At 42.3% G+C, this 15,359-nt stretch overlaps 1 protein-coding gene across 7 annotated transcripts in view; it reads right to left on the reverse strand.

Moving 5' to 3' along the window:
- Window positions 1–13,239, reverse strand: part of LOC121685166 — a 38,143-nt gene extending 24,904 nt beyond the window's left edge. For 4 of the 7 annotated variants that reach the window (XM_042065518.1, XM_042065520.1, XM_042065516.1 and 1 more), the window contains exons 1-10: window positions 12,477–13,239; window positions 11,031–11,111; window positions 8,755–8,916; window positions 5,337–5,483; window positions 3,810–4,001; window positions 2,216–2,302; window positions 1,904–2,022; window positions 1,692–1,806; window positions 1,521–1,598; window positions 1,269–1,384 (exon numbers count right to left, since the gene is read on the reverse strand). In XM_042065518.1, the coding sequence (XP_041921452.1) occupies window positions 1,269–1,384; window positions 1,521–1,598; window positions 1,692–1,806; window positions 1,904–2,022; window positions 2,216–2,302; window positions 3,810–4,001; window positions 5,337–5,483; window positions 8,755–8,916; window positions 11,031–11,111; window positions 12,477–13,058 (1,679 nt within the window). In that variant the 5' untranslated portion in view covers window positions 13,059–13,239. The remainder of the gene's footprint in view (window positions 1–1,268; window positions 1,385–1,520; window positions 1,599–1,691; window positions 1,807–1,903; window positions 2,023–2,215; window positions 2,303–3,809; window positions 4,002–5,336; window positions 5,484–8,754; window positions 8,917–11,030; window positions 11,112–12,476) is intronic. The other 3 variants (XM_042065517.1, XM_042065519.1, XM_042065521.1) reach the window with 3 other exon arrangements.
- Between the last annotated feature and the right edge of the window lie 2,120 nt (window positions 13,240–15,359).

The raw sequence follows: 15,359 nt of genomic DNA on the forward strand, positions 1-15,359 counted from the left end.
AATAGTCACGAAAGGTTACAGCTACAAAAGTAGAGTGATGTCATTGGATACTGATCTAAACATAGCTTGGAGATACATGACGTAAAAAGATTGATGGCTAAATAAATGTCTAAATCGTGTCAAACAGGCACACAGTTGATGGTTTAAGAACAGATAAGATTTTACAATAGTGGCTAATCTCTGGATATAGAAGAAAAAAAAAAACTCTCACTGTTGAGAAAGAAGAATAAAACTTAAAAATCCAACTAGCACTGACATGGACAATCATTCGTTGTTTACCTAGCTGCAGCTCAGCCCCCCATTTACAAATTATTGCTTTCAGCATGGCTATTTGGACTGGAAATCGGTCAACTGGAAACAGGTTAAATTATCCAACATTAACAACAGCTGCTCTTATGTTGTGGCTATCAACCAATAAGTGCTGAGCACATAGCATATACTAATAATCCACATGTCATTTATAATTTCCTTTACATGCATATGCAGCACAATAACAAGCTGTCTATGGGTGACTTACCAGCCTGTCTGAATAGGGTGTATATGCCATGTGTTAACAGAATTATCATTATCAGACCCTTGGAGACCTTTACCTAAAGACCTGGTTTGTATAAGAGTTAATGTACATGAAGTACATACTGTATTTATTGGAAGCCTAATGTAAATGAATGTCATATTCAGTTTCAACACTTGGCTTGATGCTATGGCAACATTACTTTGTGTTGCAAGCAAACAGTTATTCTAAGAAAAATGGGCTCTGTGGTTCTTGCACTCAACTGGAAAGGCAGTTTGACCAAGTTAATTCAGTGAATAATCAAAGAAATTAAAAGCAAATGTTTGAAATAAAGTCAAAAGTTAAGTATTTGAGAAAGTACTTTATGAGGTTCTCATTAACAGAATCCCTCCAGATTTTTCAAGCAAGATTTCACAATTTCCAGTCAAAGGCTTGGCTATTTTTTGTAGACGGTAGGGCTGCAGGTGCTTAGTCTTCTAAAATGATTTACATACATATATACTTTTCCAATATACTTCTGTATATGAAACACACCATTAATTAATATTTTAATATAGTCTCTGTGCCTTTATTGCCTAATGGTGCACTGGACTTGAGAGGATGAGTTCTATAGAAGAGAGAGAGAGAGAGAGAGAGAGAGAGAGAGAGAGAGAGAGAGAGAGAGACTTTCTTACAGTTTCCTCATTGCAGGATGAAATTATTTATGTCTTAACAGGGACGACACTGTAGGTGTTGGTGGTCACCATGGAAACTTTACCTGACAGCCTTCTGGAGCAGGGCCCAGCAGTCTTTGACCTCTCCCTGCTTCTGGGTGACCCTGGCTGCCAGGGAAGGGTGGAGATTTGACAGCTGAGAGACAGTCACGTCAAGCATCTGGCGTAAATGAATATGCAGGAGGTCATTGGCAGCACAGTACAGGAACACAACAGGAACACAACATTACATTTCAGAACGCATTCCACAAATGACAACCTGTTACACAAAGTGAAAGCTGAACTTGTCGACTCACCATAATCTGACTGGCTATGTCTCGGATCTCTCCATCTCCACCGCTTGCTTGACCAGGACTTGCGGAAATGCTTCTCCGCTAGGGAATGCATGAGTTGTTAAATCAGTTCCAGGCATGTAATATGCTTTCAAAATGTATACTATTACAAACATGGCTAACAGCCTGAATTACCATGTTATTGATGGCACACATAATGTTATCTGCCTGTTGATAAAAGGAGGAGACATCCAGTGCAAGCTGCAGGTTTTCATGATAGTCCTTGAGGAGAGACTGGACCTTCAACCACCTAGAATACAAACGTAGGTGGTGAGCTGTGCTGTGACCTAGATAGGAGTGCTTAGCCTGCCATGTGTTTCATGAGGGACTTTCATTACATTACTAACATTTTATTAATGTGCTTCCTTCGAGAAGAGATGTTCCTTCCCTCAGTCTTCCCTTGTTTCTCCAGCTTCAGAGCCAAGTGATTGATTTCTTCATGAAGATTGCGATACAACTGCTCATCCTTGAAAGGGGTTCAAATAAACAGAGCCATATCATTGCTTTGAATCAATTTCACAGCCAGTTATCACGTCATGCTAAAACCATTCTCCCCCAAAGCCTATGAACTCCAGTAGGAAGGTCCTTCCCCTGAGTTTGTGTGTGTGTGTGGGTGTGTGTGTGTGTGTGTCTGTGTAAGTGTTTTTGGAAGCACTCACCTGTTTCAAATCTAAGATCCTCCTCGTCAGCTGCATTTTGTCAATGTTCTCCCCGAGGAGGTTGGCCAGCGACTGCTCCTCTTCCTGCTGACACGTACAGAAAGTTGACGCTTAATAGCTTCCCGTTGTTCTAACAAACCATTGTTTTTCTTTAAGCGCCGCTACTGTTGTTCTAAATTAGCCCGGCTACCATGGGACGATGAAAAACAGATAGATCTCGTTAAACAACATTATCTACTTTGAATTTAATCCCATGATGATTCACAGCCACGGTTCACAAAATACAAGTATGTGGCTAAATCAAGGAAAACCATGCCCAATGGCTTTACAGACAAAAGAAACCACATTGCATCCTACATAAAGTATATGCACCCTAAAGTACATATACTTTAGGGTGGTCCTTATTTTTAAAGTCTCCAATTGTCATGCTCTTAACCCTTCAAATTGTTCCTTTATATAAGAAAATACAGCATGCCAATTTTTATGGCAGTAACATAATAATTACTGGTAGGTCAATAGCTTTAAACTTTCAGATGATTTTCTGTTTGATGATTTTCATAAAAACAGATCATTTGAATTGGTATTGTAACTGGCTAGTACAATTCCAAAACAATCTCCATAAAAGCATCTAATGCACCATATATTCCTGAATATGTATTTTAGATACATATTTTACATACATATCTCAGTTTACTTATTGTAGAAACTAAATCCAAATTAATCCATCCATGACCCGGTTTAGCAGATTTACCTTTCCTGGTGGAATCAATACATATTTCTATTGATGATCACCTTGGTTATTGTTTGGGTTTAGAGCACATTTTTTGGTCTTCATTAAAACATTCAAACAATTGTATACACGGAACCCCAAATATGTGCTACAAAACTGTATGAGGAAAAGGCATCTTCACCATTACTTGCTCAGCTTTGCTTGCAGTTGTGTTGTGTACCAAGAGCAACATCATGGCAAAAACAAGAAGTGAAGTTTATTTGATTGGTTCCACCATACCAGAATTAGTTGGATCAAATCTGCCATCTATTAGAATGGAAGATCACTGACGGATCTATCCAGACTGCAAAAAGTCAACACTGGCTACTGAGCATCAGAAATGAGGGATTGTTGAAAACGTTGTGCTTTTTTTGAGATTGTTGTCATGCTCTGATTTCAATAAAATGTAGTTCATTTGCAGCAACTTTTAATATTACTTGCATATCACAATAACACAGCACAGCTTAACATAGGCAATCTTCCACATGATTGAGCTACCTTCCACACCTTGAGCTACCATATATATTTTTTGTCAACATTTTTGCATATTTCTAATTTTGAAGTTAAAAGGAACAGTTTAAGAGGTTAAGACACTAACATTTTGCAAAAAAAAACAAATAGGACTTGATAAGGACCACCCTAATATACTTGTCAATGCAACGCATAGACATGTCATGTCCATACTGTCACCACAGTAGCCTACATCTAACTACAAGACTGGAAGAAGAAAAGCCAATGAGAATTGTAATAATGTAAGACAATGTGAGGAACTCAACACAGCAACACAGCAATGGGGAAGAGATGGTGTGAAACCATGGAGTCTACCTTTTCTTTGATCCAGGCCTCTAGACGCTCAACTTTTCTGTTGAATTCGTGCAGGTTCTTGGCGCCTCCCAGAGCTTTGGTCTGATTGGCCGCCGTCTGTTTGAGGGTCTGCCATTGGTCCCTCACCTGACTCAGCTGTTTCTTCACTAGGTCAGAGGTAGGGTTGGTCTTACACATCAACTGCTCGCCCATCTGTCCAAAGAGAATTGATGAGTTCATGAGTTACATGAAAAGATAGACTAGTGTCAGGAATAATTTTGGTGTATGTCACCGACTGACAATCGGTCGACTCAGGTTCGATTCCCGCCTCTGTGAGTCTGTGTAGCTTTGAATAAAATCATCTGCTGTATCAGTCAACTTAACTTAGATTGTGTTTTGAGCCAGCAAATATATACTACAAACCCAAACTTTATTGTTGAGACATCAGTTGACTGATTTTCTTTTGTCATAATAAGAATCACACAGATATGTGCACTTCAAATGCATTATTTTGCATCACTGAAGTCAGTCACAATCCAGTCAGCTAGATAATAATAGGCTACAGTGGACTAGCATGTTGCAGGGGCTGCTAAAAACACAGAGAAACAACACATTGAAAACTCGGCCAATCACAGCCCTTGCTGTCGAACGCTCCGTCTGGTTCGACCGCGGAACGCCACAGTGGACTTATGCTGCCCCCAAGCGGCTGCAGTTGTACTTACATTTCACCCAGCTGCGTGAATCACGTTGTTCGTGAATTAAGTGTCCATTCTTAACTACTACCCACTGTAGCTACACAAACTTAAGATAACATATTTAGTACATAATATTCTCATTTTTCTATCACCACCATGTGAATACAATGAAACAATAGACAGAGGGAGTTTTTAGACCCTAAGAAAGTACTGCAGAAGGTCATGTTAACGAGACAGATGCTGGCAGTCCTCCACCTCTCCTCACCCGCATCTGAATCAGTGCAGAGTTCCGGCGTGGCCCTCACAAGCACTCCGGAGTCAGAGAAGGTTAATTATTAGCAATGTACCATTTCCAAATAACCTCTCCAGAGACTACAAGTATAAACAGTGTCCTAGTGATGGAGGCTGGCTGGGAAGAGAGCCTTCTCACTCTCCTCCACTCTTTTGCTCTCTCTCTCTCTCTCTCTCTCTCTCCCCCTCTCTCTCTCTCCCTCTCTCTCTTTGCCCTCTGAACTTCTTATATTTTGATTGTGCAAGGGACAACAGCTTTACTGAACGTCATACAAACTTTTATTCCAAAACAGAAGATAGCACAAACTGTTCCAGCATACTGGACGTAACTGGTTTGCGACACAGCGTAAACGTTACAAGATGTTTTAACACTCTCTTTCCATCGATTCTTACACTGTGAAGGAACCCCCAGGGCACACTGTAATCCGACCATTAAAATAAGGAACTGTCCAATGTTTTTTCAGGTCTCTTAAGGTGGGTTCAGCTTCTGTGACCACTTGCTCAGGATGATATCCGCAATGCTACATGTTTTGGGACCTTGTGAAAATAGAGCGCTTCTCACCTGGTTCAGCTGAATGAGGGTATTCTCAAAGTCCTTGAGGTCTCTTTGGAGGGTTTGAGACACCTCCTCACAGTCTGTGAGGGGGGATCTCTGAATATTACACCCATCCTTCAAGTCCCTCAGCTTCCCTTTGATCCACGCTTCAGCCTGAAGGCAAACCAAAGGTGTATCTCAGTAAACGAGAGACTAATTGAGGTGCACTGAATCTGCCTGGTTGATACTGGTGACTGACACAGTTCAACAACAGACAAGCTGTTGTTCATTTGCATATCTTTTTTTTATTCATCGTAGATATTAATATCTCTGAAGTTGAATTACTTTGTGCCTGTTTGGAGGCATGTGAATGGGTTTTTCATTCAAAGATCTTGCAAGATCACTTTCCTACAAGATCTGTACTTTTATTCAATATCTTATGCTAATTTGCTATGTCAATGTTTTTGTTAAACTTACTTATTCCTTTTTGTCAAACTGACTTTTATCTTGTTTAGAGAAATGTACTTTTCTTTATTTCTACAGCCAAAAATGTCCTGAAGTGGAAGTTTTGTTAGAGTGTGTGTCAGATTTCTCTGTTAACTTCTGCTGTACCACTCTCTTCCAGCCTCTGGACACGATTCATAGTTTCCCTCTGTGGACTACTCACTGGAAACATTATATTACCCAAACAGTTTAGGTAAAGCTTTGCTGACTACATCTGAGGTAGCTGCTGCTGCTATGAGACTATGAGCCCACATCACTGGTGTGTGTGTGTGTGTGTGCGTGCGTGTGTGCGTGCGTGTGTGTGTGTGTGTGTGTGTGTCTGTGTGTGGGAGATAGAGGGAGAGGGAGAGAGAAGGGAGAGAGAGAGATTCAGGCTCTCTGCATTGCCATGCAGGGCAAGAGTATGACTGTCATTTCTCTGTTTATGTGGAGCAACACTTCAGAACCACGCACCACAGAGGTCACCTTTCTTTCCAGTGTCATGCTATCCAAGGCAGAGGTTTCTTTTGGCAAGTCTGCCAAGACAGTTGCATAAGTCTCTAAAACAGCCCTTTTCTGGCTCCATCGGCATGATGTGAATCGAAAACAGGTGGCAAGACTGGAGGATCAGTGCGTGTTTATTTGGTATGAATACAATGTATGACTGGTCTGTACAGATAGAAGCCCACCCAAGTCAAAATGTCTGTGAGTGCTGCAACGCTGCAGTTGTACATCAAGCAGCCGTTCGCCTGTAAATAGTACAATATCCCTCAATGAAAAATTCCTGTTACTTTAGGTAATGGGACAGAACAGAGAAGATTGTTTTGGTCTTTCTTTTGCGGTTAGGTGAATTTATTCCCTGTCCTTAAATCTGATTTAGTTTTTTTTGCATCATGGCCACAGTTGCAAGGCCAGATATTTTTGTCATTAGTTCAGTAATGTTGCTTTAGATGTGCTGAGACTAGGGAGCACAGTTCAACTTCTGTCGAAAAAAAATCATAGCATAGCTTGGCAACCACACTTGAGTTTTTGCATGAAATTAAAATATGATGTCACCTCTCTAAAGAGAACAGTCATTAACTTTAATAGCTCCCTTGGGCCACGAAGGTATTTCTGTTTTCAAAGCTTGAGAAAACATGGCCGCCCCTATCACATCACAGTAGTTCCCATGGCAATTTTTGCTGCAAAAAATGACTTCATCCAGGAAGTGAAATGCCTTTGTTTTCTTCCACTTTCCACTAAAACAATGGTGCATTTTTTTTTTTTTCAGAAATGCCATCACTTTCACCATCTTTTGAGGCGCTTAAATAGCTGAACCACTGTCTCCTCCTGGGGCATGTTTGTTTTCATGCAAGGTTCTCAGACTACCATTTATAAACATTTTTTTTTTGAACATTTTTTTGCTTTGAACATCACAGTTTGAGCATGCTGGAAAACAAATTCCAGGGACCCAACCAACCTAAACTGTGTCTAGGTATCAATTAACTAAACGCAAATACTTTCTGTTGACCATGTGCACTATGATTTGGGCTGGACACATAGGCCACAAAAACCATCTTCACTCCTCCAATTCAGCCCAGTCATTCGTCTCTTTTTTGGTGGGATATATAATTGAAAAAAAAAAATGCGAAGAAGACAAGCTGCTGTATAGGATGATCCTCAGCTATTTCCACAGAGGAAGTTTATGAATGGCTATAGCGTTGTGGTGGCCTCTCTCTCTCTCTGTGTGTTTCTCTCTGTTTCATTTTTGGAAACCTAGCAGACACTTACATGTCTCCAGTTCAGAGTTTATACTTGTACAGTTTTTGCACAGCCATGCAATGCTGCAATAAACAAATCATTTCAAAACAATTCATCAAAAGCTGCCACTGGACTGCATCACTGCACTGCACCAACAGAGTGCCAGTGGCGAAAAAAAAAAAAAAAACACACTTGCCGAGACGGTTTCCGTGAAAACGCGCAGCAGCTCTGTAAAAACCAATGGTGCTTCAGTTTATTAACACCGACAGCAAGTTATACATCCTCTCCGCACGCATACATCCATGCAAAGTTATTTCCCCTACTTGCTGTTATTGCAGCTCAATTATCTTGCGCTGGATTGGCTGGTGGAGCAGGCAGACTAGGGCTCCCGCCAGCTGGGCCTGGTGGCCCAGAGCCGAACCCACAGAAAAATGTCCATGTAGGTTGGAGCCCGCATGGCGATGAGATAACACGAGCGCGAGTGCTGCCTTGGTTGGTCTCCGTGGGCCAAAGGCGTGAAGGGATGAAGCCAAACAATGATCTCATCCTCAAATAATTGCTCCTCTTGTGACTATTCCCCCTTTCTCCTCCCTCTGCTCTCAATCGCTTGCTTGCCTGCTCTGCCTGCTCTCATGCACTGTAACTAAAAAGAACAGAGGCGGAACAAAAGAAAAACAAAAAAGAGAAGGATAACCTTTACACAAGGTCAACGGACAGGGATAGTCTGTTTCCATGTGTGTTTGTGTGTCTGTGTTATTGCGTGTGTGTGTGTGTGTGTGTGTGTGTGTGTGTGTGTGTGTGTGTGTGTGTGTGTGTGTGAGAGAAAGAGCATGACTGTGTGTGTTTTGTTTCCACAGCCAAGCCCTGGTCAACCTCACACAAGACCCCAAAGGACTCTGTGCCAGGAGTCTCATCATGTTAAAATAATGAGTGCTTCACACAAAGGCTTGGCTGGAGGAACTTCCCTTTGTTCTTTTTTTAATTTTATTTTCCACTTAGTCTTTGTTTTCATGTTCAGTCCGAACCTTGGTACAAATAGACTCAGTGGCATGACAGAAAACAAATTCTTCATTACTTGTGGAAATGTACCATGAACATCACTGAGCTAATGCTAAGGCATACACTTTGGGCAGAGAGGAAATATATATAAATAATGCATTAATCATTTTAGTCTGTTTGGGTGTTTTCATATTTATATGGAAGTAATTATACTATGGCTTACCTGAGATATCTCCTTGTTAAAGAGGGCATTGCGCTGGGCGAAACAGTGATCGTTCTGGATTGCTGTGCCTTTAGAACCTGGTGGCATGTCCTTGTTCTCACTCAGTGGACTCTCCCCCTTTGGAAGATCTCTTTTCAGTGACAGGGCCTTAAAGATTGGCGTCTGTGAGAACATCAAAACAGGCACGATGAAGTCATCTGAACCAACCGCTCACAGCACTTTAGAGACATCAATAAATGTGAATGTCTTGGGTTGCCATTGTATCAGCGAGAGCCTCAGTGCTGCCTTGGGTGAAGTCATGTTGTGTGTTGTGATGAAAACTGATGTGATGGACGGATATGTTAACAAACATTCCAAAGCAAAACTTCAGGGAACATTTGGAAGGGCAGGCAATGCCGGAGACAAAGCCACAAACCACACGGCTAAAACAGAATCAGATTACATCACTGGTGATGACTAAGGTGTGCTAGCTTAGCCTGCTGCACAGCCTTGGTAACCCAGTTATAGCATGCCACCAAATCCAAGGCATGTCTGAGTCCGTAGCCAGTCACATTGCGGTGACAAAGTATGTTTGGTTTGATTCACAGTAAAAAAATCTGTGAAATTCCACCACTCTCATCATTCATACTATGTATATTGATATGTTTGTTTGTTTGTTTTTTTTTTTTAAGAAAAAGCTGCTGCAAATATTTAAATAAATGTACATAATACAGTATGTTTTGTGTCCACTAACATACAATGTCATTTATATATTAAAAGTACTGTTTAAAACTCTGATTATTAAATCCTGAGTAACTGATTGGGGTGTGTGGGGAGTGACATGCATTATCTCTCGTCTCATGCATCCTAGAGCAGAAAAATTGTACTCCCTGTGTCAGCCCTAAAAATGTTAACCTGCCAATTAAATCCGTTGAAACAATAGGACGCTATGGCAACCATGTGTTCATTACCTCAGGCCTCACAATGTTGCCCAAAAGTGCACAATCAGCGCTATGCCCTATGGTAATGACATCAGGGACGGATTGAAATGGCGCAGAGGACTTGTGGTAATATGGTTTATTCAGCCAGGAAACATCTGGGAGAACAGGAGGGGACTCGACACCTCTTGGACTCTATCACCTCTCTGCATACAGACCCCACATCAAGCAGAGCCATGCTCCTCCAGAAAATCTTTACATATTTTTAGCAAAATTATTATTATTACTGTAACTATTCCGGGAGGGACACTTCAGTGGAATAAAACACAAATTTTGATGTTTATTTGGCTTTGCTCCTCCTGAGAGAATATCACCTGGTGTTCTCTGCGGCCCAGTCTGTGTGTCCAGTCCTGTCCTGTCATGTCCTGTCCTGTCCTCCACACTCTGACTTCATGTTTTCCACACGCGGTAAGCTAAACCCAAGGCCCTCTGTGTGTGTTTGGGGCTGATGTAGGCCAGGAGGAGCAGTCCCCATTCCCTCCCTCGCTCTCTCATTCCCTCGCTGACTGCTCCTCGGGATGACTCAAGACTTGGAGCAGCGGCAGTGCATCCAGTTCCACTCCCCCCCCCACCACACACCCCCCCCCAGTCCGAAAAGGCCACAGCATCACATAAATAAACACAGGCCTCACGGCTCAGCCTTATTCGGATACCTCCGACCATACAGGTGGTCGAACCGCAGGAAGGTCCCATTAAAGGGTTGCCCTTCTGTCTGAGGCTTTCAACCCATGCTGACTCTAAAACTCTTATAAAAATTTCACCACTTCTTTCCCCTCCTGTATGTGTCGTAAAACAATAAGCCTAAGCTTGGCGGCTGTGGCTATGACATCACATCCTAAATTCCAAAAGACCATTATCATATGTACATCTGGATCAGGCTAAGCACAAGCCACTCTTAAAGTGACTCATGGTGAATATTTAATTTCATTCATCTAAGAGAGAGACTGTGTGTGTGTGTGTGTGTGTGTGTGTGTGCGCGCACACGTCTCTCTCTCTCTATCTATCTGTGATGTGTGTGTGTCTGTGTGTGTGTGTGTGTATATGGATGTATGATGGATGAGTGTAAGAGAGAGAGAGAGAGAGAGAGAGAACAGCCCTGCCTTTGAGCAATGCCTGTGGATATAGGAATTATACAGTACTGACATTGTGCATGAATAATTTATCTCTACACTATCGCACAGGTCATCCAGTCTAACAGGGTTATGTAGTTTGAAAAAAGAAAGAAAGAAAAGAAAGAAAAATCTTTGTTAATGTTCTAAAACTAAAACTACCCTGGAATAGAATGGTTCAGAAAGTCACCTGCTGAACACACTGGTATTTCCCTCTCGTTTCTTGAACACTGTTCTGTTTGTCTTCATCAGAATCTTTCCGAAGCAAAACCTAAGACAGAAAGATAGCCAACTTAAAACTGCAAAATGACAATGCTAACTTAACCTACAATGGAGTAGCTATGTCCAGTGCCAAAATAAATGTAGGCTATCGTGTCAATCGCGTTTTAATTGGACTCACTGATGCTTCTGAAAGTCTTCAGATGCCTATTTGAAAAGAGAGTATTTAACATTTCATATCATCTAACTTGCACCACAATGTACAAACATTTTCATGTTGCAAGCGCTGACACAAACTTGGATGATGAGCAGAAATAAACTGAGAATGTGATACAGTCTTATGCAATGCTGCCTTGCATAAGTCAAGTTTAAATGGGATGGGGATGAAGGAATATGAGCTCATCCTTATTACCAAGGAATTTCTCAATAATGCACTCTTCCTGTTCATCATTTAGTAAGCACACATTTCAGAGAATACTACAATGTGGCCATTGTCCTCTTGACAACTGTTTTGCTCTGCTGTATTTTGAACACAATGGATCTTCAGTTATACATTTTTCAGTTATACATTTTTTTAAGATTTAGGACAATTTATGACATCAGCTAAAGCAATAAAAAAATAAGCCTATACGGAAAAGTGGATTAACTTTGCACACGAAATGGTCTGCCAACATCAGGAAATGTGTATGGCTATGCTTTATGGTGACATCAACCAGCAACGACAAAACAAGTTCATATAAGAAACAACAACCAATTCAATTGACACCACGTTTCTTATCTGATTTATAGTATTTTCCTTTACTCTTACTTGTGGTAGCCGAGCATGATATTGCTAACAATCAGGTGCAGGAGTATTGTCAAAACTGCCGACGGAAAGTCCTGACCCGCACGCGCTAGGCTACCTGGGACGTTGAGGGTTTACTTGTTCTGTACCCCACTGTAAGTAGCAAGAACGCACCATGTTTTATCCATTAGCCTAAACTGTATACACTGTGATTCCAGCACAGCGGTCATTGTTTCCATAGGCGGGTGATTTATTTTGTGATTGTAATACATCTGTTGAGATTAATATGCGCAATACATTTGAGAAACCATGCGGTTACATGCAGTTGCATCACACGTGCATTTGTCTGTTAACAATGGCAACAGTTTGAAAAGCACTGTTTTTACGTAATATAATTACTGTAATATCTATCAAATTGTTATTAATATTAACAACTACTCCCTTTTGTGTCCATTTAATCCAATGTCTCAATGTGTTAAAATACAGTCTAGTAGCCTACATGCACTAGACTCCAAATTTCATTAATGAATTTCTTAACCACAGCAACCTAGATATTCAAGACATAATTTTGAAGTTGTGATATTATAAACATGACATAAGACACTGGTTATATTGCCAAGTTGTGCTCAGTACCTTGAAATGAGAGCTGGGTTTATTTTCACAGCTCACTCCAACTATCCGAGGCAGTTGTGGGTTGGAGGTGGAGGTTGTGATGTTGTTGTTGTTATTGTTGTTTTCTACCTGGGGGTTGACTCTCACCCGTGGGATGCCTAGTCCATGGTCTGGCCGGGGTGTGTTGCTCTCTGGGCTGCTTGAGATAGTGATCTTCCGGATGGACCTGGAGGCTGCTGAGCCTGGGCTGATGGCGTTTCTGTTCAGATGATCCTCCTCAGCCATATTTTGCTGCTGGTGTTTTGCCGGAATAACCTGAGTTGTTGTTGTTGTTGTGTGTGGTGAAGTTGTCGTGGGCGATGAAGATGTTGTTAATGATGATGATGGTTGTGGTGGTACTAGCCGTGAGTTCCCAGAGTGCACTTGAGCTCGTCCCAGGAAAAGAGACACATGGTTGTTAAGATTGTGCCGCAGCTTGCAGTTGTCCAGTGCCTGACTGGGCAAGTAGCCCTCTGTAAAGTCTGGACACTTTGGTACGGATGGCACTGAGAGCTTGGTCCCGATAGTGAATGGTTGGACTTTCCTTACAATACTTTCAGACATTGTTCCCCCTCAAACAAATTATTCTTCATGTGTAGACAAATATTAAAAACAAAAAACAAGAATATATTATTAATCATAACAGAAGTCCACTCACTTTCATCCTCTCTCTTTTCCACTCTTTTCTTCCAAAAAATTAAAATATAAACTTCAAAGAGATAGAGGGAAGAAGGTGAGTTGTGTCCAAAAATAGAGCCCTCAGTTGTCCACTTTCTTGTGCATGTTGAGAATGCAGAGCACGCAGCCGAGGATGGCTTCCTTGGACTCCTGCGAGCGCACCCGGTCCCAGATGTGACGCAGCGCTGTGCCGAGGTGGGACACGGCCGCGGAGAGGCTTCTGCGGAGGAACTGCGCCGCCGAGCCCGCTAATTTGCTACTGAGGAGCCTGATAACCAGGGAGCGCAGAAGGAGGAAAACGGCTGGCATGCTGCCTGGCTTTACCGTTTAGAGAGAGAGAGAGAGAGAGAGAGAGAGAGAGAGAGAGAGAGAGGGAGGGAGGGAAAAAAAGAAAGGAGGGAAAAAAAAAGAGCTTGGTGGAAGGAGGAGGTTTCGTGAATGAGGGATGAAGTCACCAGGGCTCTCTCTGTCTGTCAGAGCTTGTGCAGAGGGAGCGAGGAGGAGGTTGTAAAATCTGGCTGTCAAAACTTCCTCCCTGAACAAGAACAGAGGGGCTGGGGGAGATAAGAGGAAAGAGTGGCAGAGACAGTGAGAGACCCCGCAGTGACCCTCTCGATCAGAGAGCCTCTATTGAATGAGGTAATGCTCCCAGACAAAAACAGCAAAAAGAAGAAAAGGAAAACACACCATGCGGAACTCACCTCAGTTGTTCTGATGTCCTCAGAATGGTGCTTGTCTGTAAAATGGTCAATGAAGCGACACGTTCAGAGTGTGTTTTTCAGAGATTCATAACCACCACCAGAAAAAAAAACAAAAAAACTATCGCAAGCCGCCTAGAGCAACGTCTTTCACACAGCTTCACAGAAATCACAAATAAAAACAAAAAAGCTTTGTAGTCATACTGTGGTCCCTACATGGCCGTTTGCTTCTTTCATCCGAAGCTTCAAACAAAATCTCCCTCGATGATGTAGCTGTAGGATCAATAGGAAAAGAGAAAAAGCCCTTATGAGTGGAGAGTCAGTGAAGTTTAGCAGCGCTCTGGGATGCAGCTCGCTTCAGAGTGAAACACCCCTCTCCCCAGCCTTGCACCCAGTCTCTGCCCACCACAAACAGCTGTCAGGTACTGGCTCAGGAACAGTTGTCGCCGAGCTTTCTGGGGGCCAAATGCACAAGCTAAGCCCGTAACACATGCGGCTTTTTGGAGAGAAAGCTTGCTTACCCGGGCAAATGTGTTGTGGGTGTTTGATGGCTGTAAGTCTGACCTCTGACCCAGAGAGGGCGATGGTGGACCCGTGTGGCTCTGAGCGGAGGGGGGTCAGATGGGAAAGTGTCGAAGAGGAAGGAGCAGCAGGGAAAACAACATGACACAGGGCTGCCACCACACCAGAGAAGTCTTGCCCTAAAAAGGAGCCTCAGCTTTCCCAGGAGTGCACTTACGGGGCTGTTAGCTGCCCTTTGACATCAGCTGAACACCTGGTGACGGTATATTGAGCTTTAACAAGGGCTGGTTGTAAATCTATGGTGGGAAAACAGTAAGGAGAAAAGATAAGGGCTGTTTTTTAACATATAGAAGACTATATGTAGACATTTTAATTGTATGCTTTGTTTGTCAAAAACAGGATTCAAGCTACAAATCTTTATTTTGTGTTTTATTTTCTTCTTTGCAAAAAAGTATGTCTAGACAGATGTGTGAGTGACAGAGCTGTAATAGAAGATCACTGGTGAAATCTTTCCTTACCTAAACAGTGGGCTTTTGCCAATTGCCTAGCCTTCTCTGGTGACATGCTTTTATCTTACCAAAGATCAGTCAGCAGCAGAGCATGTGGCTCAGTCTTGGTTAAGACACGGTTAATGACGCTGTAAAAAAGAAGCTCTAGTTTCATGATGAAGTCATCCAGGCAAGACGTTTAATGTGTTGCAGCTTGAAATTAGAGATAAATCCTGTACGTAACGATAGGGTATGGAGGGTGTGTGCGAGTGTGTGTGTTTGTGTTGGGTGTGTGTGTGTGTGTGGGGGGGGGGGGGGGGGGGGTAGAGAACGGGAGGGTATGGTATTGGACATGGGTGGAGCCTGGAAGAGTCTGAAACGTTTTCCTTTTTACGGACATTTGGCCTGACGTGATTGTCCTGCGGCAAAGTCTTCGCAGGAGCTCAGATATGAAAAACATACTGTGACATTTTAAAAAC

The sequence above is a fragment of the Alosa sapidissima genome, chromosome 16 (genome assembly GCF_018492685.1).
Source record: "Alosa sapidissima isolate fAloSap1 chromosome 16, fAloSap1.pri, whole genome shotgun sequence".
Classification (NCBI taxonomy): Eukaryota; Metazoa; Chordata; class Actinopteri; order Clupeiformes; family Clupeidae; genus Alosa; species Alosa sapidissima.